Genomic DNA, 12,797 nt, shown 5'->3' with positions numbered 1-12,797 from the left:
GCAGGTTCTTTACCACTAGCGCCACCTGGGAAGCCCCCAGAATCCCTGGGAAGGGTTAAAAAAAAAATACACATTCCCACGCCTGCCCCAGACCCAGTGAATCAGGTGCAAGGATCTATATTAAAAACAACAGAAAACAAAGAAGCAAGCAGACACCCCCTGCAGATGACCTAGATGTCTAACCAGGGTGGGGAGCCCACTGATTTAAGCTCGTGCCCAGGCTTTGAGGAAGAGCTGCAAGGAAGAGTGCTCTGCTAAGGAGCTCATGACCTGAGTCCAGCTGGGCTCTGCTCCGGCTGTTTACTGGGTGTTTACTATGTGCCTGAGTGACCCTGGGCAGCGGGCAGTGGGCCACGCCGCCTCTCTCTCTGGGCAACTCTCTTTCAAAGGACCAGTGAGATGGAAGCAGCTCAGGATGCTAAGGGATATTGTGGACGGTGCAGAGGACGATGGTGAGTGTCAGGACCTGCTGTCTGACACCCCCAGTGGTCAAAGAGGAGAGAGGGGCTTGTGTCATTTCAAAACCATTAAGCTAAGTCTTCACGTGCCTGACTTAAGCTGTGTGCCCCTTCCTGCTCCCCCAGCTCTTACAGGAGTTTGCTGATGCAGGATGAGCTGAGGTTCACTCTGGGACAACACAAGGGAGGCTTGGTGAACTCCAGAAGGGCAGAAGCTGCTGCGAGGGGCAGGGAACTCTCTGTCCTTGAGGCTCGGGGCCAGTTTGGCCTTCAGTTCCTTCATCTGCCGCCCAGCTCTGGAGAGTAGCTCCTGTAGCAGGGAGCGGAGCTGAGCCCTCCCTCTGTGGGCCAGCACTGCTGCTGCTAAGTCGCTTCAGTCGTATCCAACTCTGTGCGACCCCATAGACGGCAGCCCACCAGGCTCCCCGTCCCTGGGATTCTCCAGGCAAGAACACTGGAGTGGGTCGCCATTTCCTTCTCCAATGCATGAAAGTGAAAAGTGAAAGTAAAGTTGCTCAGTCATGTCCAACTCTTCAGACCCCATGGACTGCAGTCTACCAGGCTCCTCCGCCCATGGGATTTTTCCAGGCAAGAGTACTGGAGTGGGGTGCCATTGCCTTCTCCACTACACTTGGTTTAATCAGAATGGCTACCGCTTACGGCCTGGGTGGGAGGGGAGTTTGGGGGACAATGGATACATGTACATGCATGCATGTATGGCTGAGTCTGCTTTTTACCTGAAACTATCACAACATTGTTTGTTAATCAGCTATACCCCAGTACAAAATATAGTTGTTGTTTTTTTTAAAATCAGAATGGCTACTGTTTACTGGGTGTTTACTATGTGCCAGGCACAGGTCTGAGCATTTCACATGTGCTGGCCAATGAGTCCTCAGGGTGACCCCAAGGGAGGACTTTGATGATGCCTCTTTCACAGTCGAGAAAGTGGGGACCCACCTCTCATTTGTACAGCGCTCTGTGGGGACCTCAGAGCCCCTTAGACTCACCTTCTGAGGTAGAAAAGGTTTATATCCCCCCATTTGACTGATGAAGAGGCTGAGGCTCAGATCATTTTTCATGTATTGCCTAGATCACATAGATTCCCCAGCTAGTGAGCAGCAGCCTTTCTGACTCCAAAGCCTACACTTGTGACCACTGAGCAAGACTCTGTCCTACGATGGGCCACGCAGGGATGGCAGTTGGCCTCGGAGGCTGCCCGGAGTCGTGCTGAAGAGGTGTGCTCGGCTCACAGCAGCACGGGCAAGCTGACTGCCCTCTCCGGGCCTTGTCTGGATGGGGTGGGAGCGGTACCCCTTGCTCAGGTAGTTGCGGGAGAGGTACGTCACACACTCTGCACAGTCTGGTGCGTGGTACATGCTCTGTGGTTGTTACCCCAGCTCTCTGATCTCATGACCCATTTTCCTATCCAGTCTGTGCGTTCTAGAGTGTTCCCTCGGTGGCTCAGTCATCTCAGTACCCCTGGCTAAAGTGAGTGCTAGCAAACAGGAGTTAACAAACACTGGTGCTCTAGTTGGGAGGTGTCCCTTAAGGCGCCCTTCCGTTCCAGAAGTTTATGTGAAAGGAAAAAAGGATGAAAGGATGTACGCTGTCAGCACTGTCAACGGTGCTCATCCTCCTCTGTGGCAGGATGGTAGGTCAGTTTTGTGCTTAATTTTCCTTTGTGTTTTTACATGCTTTCAAGATGTTCTGTAATAATGGCATAATGTTACCTTTAAAATTAGAATCTATTTTTAAAAGCTAATACTCTAGGACTTTTTCAGATGCCCCTAGGTTATGAACCCTTAACTGCTCCCCTTTCACAGAGGGCCTAGCAGTTACTACTGGGGTCCCCGGGAAGACAAAGCCAGACGGGTCTCGGGGCCATCTGTAAAGAAGGCTGAGAAGGGGCGGGTCCAGATAACTAGGACGGGACAAGGGTTCCATCTTCCTACCCAGGGGTGTGCTGACCTGGCCTTGGCTTGCACTGGCCACTGGCACTTGGTGGTCCTCCTGGCTACAGCCCGGGAGGGCGCCGGCGCACTGGACCCGAGGGGCCGAGGGACTTACGCCAAATGCCGCAGCAGCTCCGTGGAGCTTTTCCCGCCAACACAGTTGAGAGCAAGCCGTGGCTGGGGCACGTCCTGGGAAACAAGAGATCAGCAGTGAGTGAGCTACCCCTCTGTGGGGTGGAGTGTGTGCGTATGTGTGTGTGGAGGGGGTGAAGGGGAGGGTGGCTTGAAGCTTGCTGCAAACCGCACTTCCCTGGCCCAAGGGCTGTGTCTGGAGGGAGTGAAAAGTAGGACCCTCAGGCCTTCAAACTCAGTCTGGGGAGGGCCTTTTCTTTACCAGCTTAATCTTATTATCTGTTTTAGGCATACTCAGTCACCTCTTTGCAGACTCTTTGCAGGCTCCTCTGTCCATGGGATCCTCCAGGCAAGAATACTGGAGTGGGTTGCCATACCCTCCTCCAGGGGATCTTCCCGACCCAGGGGTCAAACCCACGTCTCTTCCGTCTCCTGCCTTGGCAGGTGGGTTCTTTACCACTAGCATCACCTGGGAAGCCCACGGATCAGCAGTGTTGTTATTGAGTTGCTCAGTCGTGTCAGACTCTGCGACTGCATGGACTGTAGCCTGGTAGGCTCCTCTGTCCATGGGAGGATTTTGTTCAAAACTCACCTCTGAAAGAACAGACAGAGGGCATCTGTGCTGTGTTCTGACAGACTTCATGTCCCCTCTCCTCGGCACTTACAGGTTGGTTTTTATCAGACATGCTGACCTACTCTTCAGAAGTGTTCTCAGGTGAGTGTGTCCAGCCCCGCCAGGGGTCAGTGACTAGAGACGGGATGTGGTTTGATCACTGTGAGGGGTGCTGGGCAGGTTGAGGGGCTTTTGAGTCTGGAGAGGCTCAGGCCAGCCCCGACCCCACCACCTCTCACTGTGTGGTCTGGGTAAACTCCTCACTACCTTTGACTGTGTGGTCTCGGTAAAGTCCTTTGTCTTTTCTGAGTCTTCATTTTCTCATCTATAAAACAGACGGCACCTACTTTGTAGAGCTGCTGTGGGGGTTTTCAGGTAAAAAACATACGGCAGGTGCCTCATAAACGTGACTTCATTCCTTTCTCTTCCCTCCCGTACCATAGCCCCTCTCCCAGCTGAGACTCACGTCGGAGGTGTGGGCTGATGTAGCCCATCAGAAACCTTCAAAATGACAAATCAGGCGGGGTCTCCTAGACCCTGTCTGTCTCTACGCTGTCCCCTCAGCCCCTGTGCACTTACTGCATGCTGTCCCCTGACTGAGGGAATGGGCTTTACCCAGCCACAAGGAGATGGAGGGGGGATTCTGGAGACGAACAGTGGGCCAGTGCCCAGCTTTCCGAACTCAAGTGACTGCCTTTTCTCAGTGAGATGGGCCTGGTCCCTTTTCACTGGTACCTTAAAGAAGCTTTTCATCTCAGGCTTTCTTAGTTCCTCTTCTGTGACAACGTGGTTGGCCCCCAGATTCTTCAGTCTGTCGGTCAGCTTCTGGAGGTCAGGTCTGGAAACCAAACACAATCCAGGGTCCTCGGTCACATCTGCCCACTTTCTCCACCAGAGGCTCCCAGGACCCCTCTGCCACAGGTATGAGAACCGGAGTTTCTCTTTGTGGGAAGCCGGGCCCAGCCACCCAGTCTCAGCACACTCCAGCATCTCCTGGCCTCAGTTTTCTCACTGGTGTGAGAGAGCGCTGGGTGGTTGCTACTGCTCCTACTGGTCCCAAGGACGCTAGAAACCATCTGGCCCCGGGAGGAGTTGGTTCACTTCCTGATTTCTTCTATTGAAACGACAAAACTCCGCTTCCTTTCCCCCGTCTTTTCAAGAGGCTCTTCAGAGTGTTGTGCAAACATACCCTGGCCCACGAGTGGCTTTGTGCCTGTTTACCAAGGCAAACAGAGCAATTCTTGTTAGCACAACTAAGGGGATGGGGAACTGGCGTGAGTATCAGTTCTCCTAATGAGGCTGGACTTCCCTGATCGACCCAGCCACATATGTGGACAGTGAGGCTTAAGGAGGCTGGATGATACAATGGAGAGAGAAAGAGTCAGGAAACTTAAGTTTGTCGTTGATTTGCTGTTTCTTCCTGAGCAAGTGGCTTCCTCTCTCTGATGACAAACCTGCCCTGTCTCCTTTACATCTGTATTTAGTGCACTTCAAGGCATCACGCAAATGCAAGGGAAACGGGCCTTGGGTTAGTCAGTTCACAGAAAGAAATACAGCTTAAAACATTCCCAAGTGTGAACTGTGGTTTTGAAAGCATGGGCTTATCAGAAGTCAAGCATCTTAAAAACTCAGGTTGGGAGTGAGGGCCTTCTCTACCTCCTTCCTGCCCTCCCTTTACATTTCAGTCACTCATCTTATAGCCCCGGGGCTTCCCTTATAGCTCAGTTGGGAAAGAATCTGCTTGCAATGCAGGAGACTCGGGTTCGATTCCTGGGTCGGGAAGATCCCCTGGAGAAGGAAATGGCAACCCACTCCAGTATTCTTTCCTGGAGAATCTCATGGACAGAGGAGCCTGGCGGGCTACAGTCCATGGGGTCGCAAGAGTCGGACACGACTTAGTGACTAAAACATCCTATAGCCCCAAACCACTGGACTTGAGGGCTGGAGGCTGACTCAGCCCTTAGCGAGCAGCAGCTGCAGGAAAGGAGGACCGCTTATGCAAGGGCGCCACCTGGTGGAGACTCGGGCACCTGCGGGTGCCAGGCTGGAGAGGCCCAAGTGGTGGGCTGGGATCAGGCCTTTCCACGCACCTGTCCCGGAGCACGTTGATGGTCCTCAGGCCCCGGGCGGCCGCGATCTGGATGACCGCTTGCCCCACTCCACTGTTGGATGCATTCTGGATGATGGAATCCCCTGTGGGGTCGGGAAGAGACTCAAGTCGAGATCTGTAACAGGTCAAGGGCTTTCAGCCTAGGATCCTATTAGAGGGTCAGAGGTGGAGTTCTCAGACTCTGAAGGGACTCAGGACCTGGCGGCTGAGCCTTCTCAGTCCTGGGAGTGTTGCTCTCTCCTCCCAGGGCGCCCCAGGCCTCTACAGCACCCATGATGCCTGCCAGGATTCGGCAACTCAGAGTTCACTCTGGATGCAACTTAGCCCCTGCTGTGTCAATGATTTTGTATCCTTCATCATCCTCCCAGCTCTTAGGTCAAGTCTCTGCTTAGGTTCTTTCTTTGGTTTGCAATGTCTCCTCTCTCTCCCATTGTTTTGAAATCCTATATACCATAAAAGCACAGCTCCAGTGTGGCTTCTTATGTGAAGCCTTCCTAGATTCTTCCCCCGTGCCCTCCCACAGCACTCTATGGTCAACTCTGTTAAGGCTCTTGGTCAGCCTCAACTTACAGCTTGTAGCTCAGTCCCTTTCTACCAACAACCTGTGGCTTCTTGAGGGAAGATGCGCTATTGTCTTGGAATGGGATTAGAGCTGCGATGGAGAAACTGGCAGCTCCTGAATCAGGGTCTGTGATCAAAGCCCAGGCCTAACTTTGCACTTGAGCTGAGTGGGGATGTGTGGGCTGTGCTGGGAAAGCACGGACTCTGGAATGAGACGTACCAGGGTCTGAGTCCCGGCTTTTTTACCGACTGTAACTAGAACTGAATGGGGCGGGGCAAGCCCTGACCTCTTTGAACCTCAGTTTCTTCTCCATAAAAGAGGGGTCCCAGGAGCACCCACCGGGGTGCTCCTCATTAGAGTCCAGGGCCATCATGTCTGGGGAGGGGCTCCAGTCCTCTGAAATGCTAGCTAGGTTTAGAGAGGCAGCAGGGACCTCATGCTAGAGACAGAGGATTTTCTGGAAGAAGGCTCATCATTCTTAGCTAGGGTCAGCCTACCTCATCCAGGGGTTATGAAACCAACCTAGTGGGTTATGAACTTTTTTTCCTTAATGGTTAAATTTGAGGAAAATAGAATAAAAAATAGTGGAGTGTATCACACATGGTGAGGGTAAATACTGTTCCATGAAACTCTGGTTTCCATTACATATATATTCATACATGTCTATGTACTGGAGGACAGTGTACAGTGTTATTTGTTATCATGGGTCAAGATCATGTTTCACACCAGCCCTGGGGCAGGAAAGAGGAGACGTGGTGTTGGCACTTGACGTGGGTGGTGCCAGAATGGCCTGACTGGACCTTACAGCGACAGTCCTAACCAGAGGGGCCTGGGGGGAGGGGACGCAGGTGACCACAGCCTCTGCTGCACTGGGATTCAAGCGAAGGTCCCAGATCACACCTGCTGGGTTTCTCCGCTAGAGAGACCCAAGGCTGCTTGGCCACAACTGGGGGACCTGCATCTGTCTCTGCAGGAAGCTGGCACTGGCTTTCAGCTGACCACCCTCCTGCATCTCTCACCTCAGTCGCCTTATCAGCGTGACAGAGATGGGCTGGGCGATCTCTAGGGCCCTGCCTGCTCCTGGATATGTGTGGTGTGCAGGGTAACCCTGCAACCACGGTAGATGGGAGGTGGTGGGTAACTGGCCCAGCCTCCTGTAAGTCGGAGGTTAATTCTGAGGAGGATTCTGTGAGGGTCTCTGGAGGCTCCCCAGCAGGACTGGGCCCTGGCCGCCCATGGCGGGAACCAGCCTTCACTGGCCTTTCCCCCTTCCTTGTCCCTGGCTCCAGTCCCCCACTCTTGCTTCCTGGGGTCACCTTCCCAGGGACCCGTCTGCCCTCAGTCCTTGTCTTAGGCTCTGCTTTCAGGGAATCCCTGAATAAAACACCTGGCTTTGTCATTTCCTCGCTGAGTGATCTTGGGTGAATAATCTACCTCTCTAGACCTCAGGTTCCTCCTTTATCAAGAGGGAAGATGGTACCAGGGGTGCCCCTGTACCGCTCTGTAGGCCAGGCCCTGGGCTAAGGGTTGCTTGGCATGTCTCTGTGAGCGCTCAGAACCTTGCCTCCCTGTTTCATGGATGAAGGGTCTGCTGATCTGAGAGGTCAGCTGCCAGTCGGTGAGGCCGACTGGGGCCCTCAGCTCGCCACTCTGACGGCCCAGTGCATTTGACGGGTGATGCATGGGAGGGCACGTATGTGGACTGGAAAGTGCTCCGGCCGTGCTGAGTGGCAAGACTAACGCAAAGTTCAGCATTTTACTGAAAACACAGGGACTGTGTCTGTCTTGTCTGAGCTCTGCAGTCCCAGAGCTTAGCACAGCGCCACACGATTTTTGCTGAGTGACAGAATTCCACCCCGAGTTCGAGGGAATGTGACCCCTCAGCGGTTTTCCAGGGTGTGCGCCTCCGTGGGGTTTCCGCCTGTTTTCCAGGACCCAAGCTGACATCCTTCCACCTAAAGCAACAAAAGACACACTCACCCAGGTCGGGGGCGTCTTCCTCGCGGGCCCTCACCTGTAAGTTCCCAGGCCTCGGGGGTCGGGACGTGGGTCACACCTGTGGGCCAGGCCCGCTGGCCCACCGTGGTGCCTACCTGGCCGCAGCTGCTCAAAGTCCACCAGCATCCGGTAGGCCGTGCAGGGGTTGACGCCCAGCGTGGCGGCGCTCTGAAGAGGGATGTCACTTGGGACTGTGATGAGCTCTTCCTCGCCGAACACAGCCTCTGTCCGCCAGGTTCCTGGGGGGAGACCAGAAGAGTAAAGAAGGACCCCTCCATGCCCAACCCCAGCTCCCCCTCCTCGGTGGACGGGCGCCGAGGACAGCAGGCTTCAGGAATGCTTGGAGGAAAAAAAAGAAACCCTGAGGTCTTTCTGAATGTCTTTGAGCCCTGGTGATACTTAGGTTAGGGAGACTGTTAACCCCACATGAGTGACCGGGAGACTGAGCTGGTGTCACACAGCAGGAGGTGGAGGATCTCAAACCACTGGACTCCGAGGGTTAGAGAGCCACATCATTATCAGGGCAGGAGAAGTTGCAAAAGCCCCAGGTTCCCGCTCAGGCCTCATTCTCACCTAAGGCAGGGTGACTCCGGATGGTATTATGGAAAAAAGCATGCAGGTCATAGTCGAAGCCTAGGTGTGGGCCTGGCTTTGCTGGTCTGCTAGTTTGAGCACAGGGACTGAGTTCTGGTTACTCTAATGTGCAGATGACACCAGCAAGAAGAGCTTTGGGTGGTCTCCCCGAGAGATGCTGCACAGGTTACGTGATATACGGGAAATGAAACAACCCTGTAAACTGGGAAAAAAAGGCTCCTTAACCCCCAACCTTAAAACTCAACATTCAGAAAACTAAGATCATGGCATCTCGTCAATCACTTCATGCCAGATAGATGGGGAAACAGTGGAAACAGTGACAGACTTTATTTTTTTGGGCTCCAAAATCATTGCAGATGGTGACTGCAGCCATGAAATTAAAAGACACTTGCTCCTTGGAAGAAAAGTTGTGACCAACCTAGACAGCGTAATAAAAAGCAGAGACATTACTTTGCCAACAAAGGTCCATCTAGTCAAAGCTATGCTTTTTCTAGTAGTCATGTATGGATGTGAGAGTTGGACTATACAGAAAGCTGAGTGCCGAAAACTTAATGCTTTTGAACTGTGGTATTGGAGAAGGAGTCCCTTGGACTGCAAGGAGATCCAAGAGTCAATCCTAAAGGAAATCAGTCCTGAATATTCATTGGAAGGACTGATGCTGAAGCTGAAACTCCAATACTTTGGACACCTGATGTGAAGAACTGACTCATTTGAAAAGACCCTGATGCTGGGAAAGATTGATGGTGGGAAGAGAAGGGGATGACAGAGGATGAGATGGTTGGATGGCATCACCAACTCAATGGACATGAGTCTGAGTAAACTCTGTGAGTTGGTGATGGACAGGGAAGCCTGGCGTGCTGCAGTCCATGGGGTCACAAAGAGTCAGACACGACTGAGCAACTGAACTGAACTGAACCCCGAACCCACATTCCAGTTCCAGACAAAAGAATAATAAAATGTCCAGTTTAAATGCCTCACTCAAGAGGGCAGGAACAGAGGCTGTGACCTGCCCCGAGTCACCTGGCTCTCTGGGCAGATACTCATCCTACACCAGCTGTGAGCCAGGCCCTTGAACAATGTGCTCCTGGTGTTCATGGGGCACTCGCTCCAGTGGAGCAGAACAGGAGAGACATGAATGAGCAAGTATGAGTGTTGTAAGTTATACAGGGAGAGAGAAACAGGGGGAGAAAATGACTTCAGACACGAGGAGTGAGGGACAGCTTCTCTGAGGAGGGGACAGGCTGAGAGGTGAAGGCAAGAGATGCAGCCACTCAGTCCATGAACATTCCCATGAAGTAAGAAGCACAGACTCTTGAGGCAGGACAGAGATAGGAGCAGAGCAGGACAAATACACACTGGAGGGGAAACCGTGGTGGGAAGAGCGGCTGGAGATGCAGCCGATGTGGCACTGGCTGGATGGACGTCATGAACCAGTGAAATTGCTCAGTCGTGTCCAACTCTTTGCGACCCCATGGACTGTAGCCTACCAGGCTCCTCCATCCATGGAATTTTCCAGACAAGAGTACTAGAGTGGGTTGCCATTTCCTTCTCTAGGGGATCTTCCGGCCCAGGGATCGAACCCAGGTCTCCTGCATTGCAGGCAGACACTTTATCATCAGAACTACCAGGGAAGTACCTCTTTCAAGATCTTGACCTACAGTTACCGCGTGTTACACTCTAACGCAGTCCATTTACGTATACACACACACACACACATACCTAACAGAAGCCAAAGTTTCATGGAACAATACTTAACCTTACTCTATGTGACGTGTTGTACTCTGGGTCAGGGCGTGAAGAATGGATTTTAGTGAACAGGAAGCTTCTAATTTTAAAAATAAGTCTGGGGTGATTGGATTTATGCTTTAAGATCACTTTGTTGCAGCATATGTACGGATGGCCAGTAGGTACGTGAAAAGAGGCTCGACATCACTAATTATTATTGACTTCCCTGGTGGCTCAGATGATAAAGCGTCTGCCTGCAATGCGGGAGACCTGGGTTCGATCCCTGGGTCGGGAAGATCCCCTGGAGAAGGAAATGGCAACCCACTTCAGTACTCTTGCCTGGAAAATTCCATGGATGGAGGAGCCTGGTAGGCTACAGTCCATGGGGTCGCGGAGTCGGACGCAACTGAGCGACTTCATTTACGGTTTAAGATCACTTTGTTGCTGTAGGTGTATGGATGGCCAGGAGGTACGAGAAAAGAGGCTCGACATCACTAATTATTAGAGACATGCAAATCAAAACTACAATAAGGTACCACCTCACACTGGTCAGAATGGCCATCACTAAAGTTGACAAATAACAAACGCTGGAGAGCATGAGGAGAAAAAGGAACCCTCCTACACCGCTGGTGGGAATGTAAGCTGGCACAGCCACTATGGAAAGCAGTATGGAGGTGCCTCAGAACACTAAAAATAGCGTTGCCACATGATCTATCAATCCTACTCCTGGGAATATGTCCAGACAAAACTATAATTCAAAAAGATACATCACTCCTATGTTTTCAGAGGCACTGCTCACAACAGCCGAGACATGGAAAGAACCTGAATGTCCATCCACAGATGAACGGATAAAGAAGACGTGGTGCACATATACAGTGGAATACTACCCAGCCGTAAAAAAGAATGGAACAATGCCATCTGCAGCAATGTGGCTGCAACTAGAGATTATTTTAAAAAGTGAGGTGTAACTCATAAAGAGAAAGACAGATGCCACAGGACATCACTTACATGTGGAATCTAAACTACGGCACAAACGAACCTAGTGACAAAACGGAAACAGACGCACAGACATAGAGGACAGATTTGCGACTGCTGCAAGGGCGAGGCTAAGAGACTGGGATGGATGGGGAGTCTGGGGTTGGTAGACGCAAACTGTTATATTTAGAATGGATAAACAAGGTCCTACTGTATAGGCCAGGGAACTATAGTCCATATCCTATGATAAGACATAATGGAAAAGAATAGAAAAAAAAGAATGTCTGTAAATGTATAACTGAGTCACTCTGCTGCACTGCGGAGATCGGCACAACATCGTAAATCAAGTACGTGTGATGTGCTCAGTCGTGTCTGACTCTTTGCCGCCCCATGGATTGCAGCCCACCAGGCTCCTCTGTCCATGGAATTTTCCAGGCAAGAATACTGGAGTGGGTTGCCATTTCCTCCTCCAGGGGATCTTCCTGACCCAGGGATTGAAACTGGGTCTCCTGCATCTCCTGCATTGGCAGGTAGATTTTTAATCACTGAGACACTTGGGAAGCCCCAAATCAACTATACTTCAAAAAAAATAAAAAATCACTCTGTTGCTATGTGGAAAAGATGTGGGGAAAGGGCAGAGTAGAAATAGGAAGGCTAATCAGGGGGCTATTGGAGGGGCCCAGAAGTGAGGTGCTGGTTGCCTAGACTTTGGTAGCAGGGATGAAGAAAAGTAGATGGATTTGAGTTATGTTTTGAAGATAGAATCAACAGGATGTGAGAAGCTTTGGGTGAAAAGCTTTGGGTGAAGGGTGACACGTCCTCACCCCTGCAGGCAGGGACCCACATAAACCAGAGTCAGAAATACGCAGATTCAAGCCCTGGCTTGCGGAGGACTTGCTGGGTCACCTTAGGGAAACGACTTGGAGCCTTGTTGGCGTGGTGTCTCAGGGTTCCTCAGCCTATCCTTTCAAAGTTCTTGATTATGTGCTCATGACCCACTGCCCTGGCTCTACTGTGGACCAGGGTAGGGAGCAGGGGACAGGCTGTTAGGTGTTCTGCAAGAGGGGAGAAACAAGGTGGGCTTTAGGGGCCAGGAAATGGGGTCAGGAGGCAGGAACACTCTTTACTAAAGGCTGTGTCAATCCCAGAGAAGACTGCTGGCTGAGAAAATAAGAGACTGAAAAACTGAAGGGCTGCTTTGAAGTCCAGAAGCTGTCTTATCTTTCTCTGGGCTTTGGGCAGCCTACTTTTCAGATTTCAGCATCATCTTTATAATCATCACCCCCTTCATCTTAGTCAACATTTACTGTACTCTACTCTGTGCCGAACACTTAGTGAATGGCTCTCTGTGCATGAAATCAAAGGTGTTTTCTAATTCCTCTTAATGGCAGGACAATGGAAATCCAGCCCTTGACACCGATTTCTGGGGCTTGGCAATCGCTAATCCTCTTCTTAAGAGAACCTGGGTGGGATGGGGGCAGCTTCCACGTCAGCCTCCAGGGCTTTCAGGGGAAAGTAGAAACCCTTGGGCTTTCGAGTTGGAGAGAGGCTGCTTAAAAACCCCAGCTCTGCAGCTCGCTAGTTGTGTGACTTTGATCACGTCACCCTTTTTGAGCTGCAGTTTTCCTGATCCATGAAATGCAGAGGACAACGCTCCTGTTACAGTGTGAAGGCTGCA

General features: G+C 51.7%; 1 protein-coding gene across 8 annotated transcripts in view; it reads right to left on the bottom strand.

Moving 5' to 3' along the window:
* The window catches only part of MECR (mitochondrial trans-2-enoyl-CoA reductase), a 41,080-nt gene that overhangs the window by 7,871 nt on the left and 20,412 nt on the right, over nt 1-12,797 (bottom strand). For 7 of the 8 annotated variants that reach the window (XM_061390620.1, XM_061390628.1, XM_061390636.1 and 4 more), the window contains 4 exons: nt 7,921-8,064; nt 5,246-5,348; nt 3,891-3,993; nt 2,526-2,599 (listed from right to left, as the gene is read on the bottom strand). In XM_061390620.1, coding sequence (XP_061246604.1) covers nt 2,526-2,599; nt 3,891-3,993; nt 5,246-5,348; nt 7,921-8,064 — 424 coding nt within the window. The other variant, XM_061390645.1, reaches the window with a different exon arrangement.

Source organism: Bos javanicus, chromosome 2 (assembly GCF_032452875.1).
Source record: "Bos javanicus breed banteng chromosome 2, ARS-OSU_banteng_1.0, whole genome shotgun sequence".
Lineage (NCBI taxonomy): Eukaryota > Metazoa > Chordata > Mammalia > Artiodactyla > Bovidae > Bos > Bos javanicus.
This window is presented reverse-complemented; position numbering and strand designations above follow the sequence as displayed.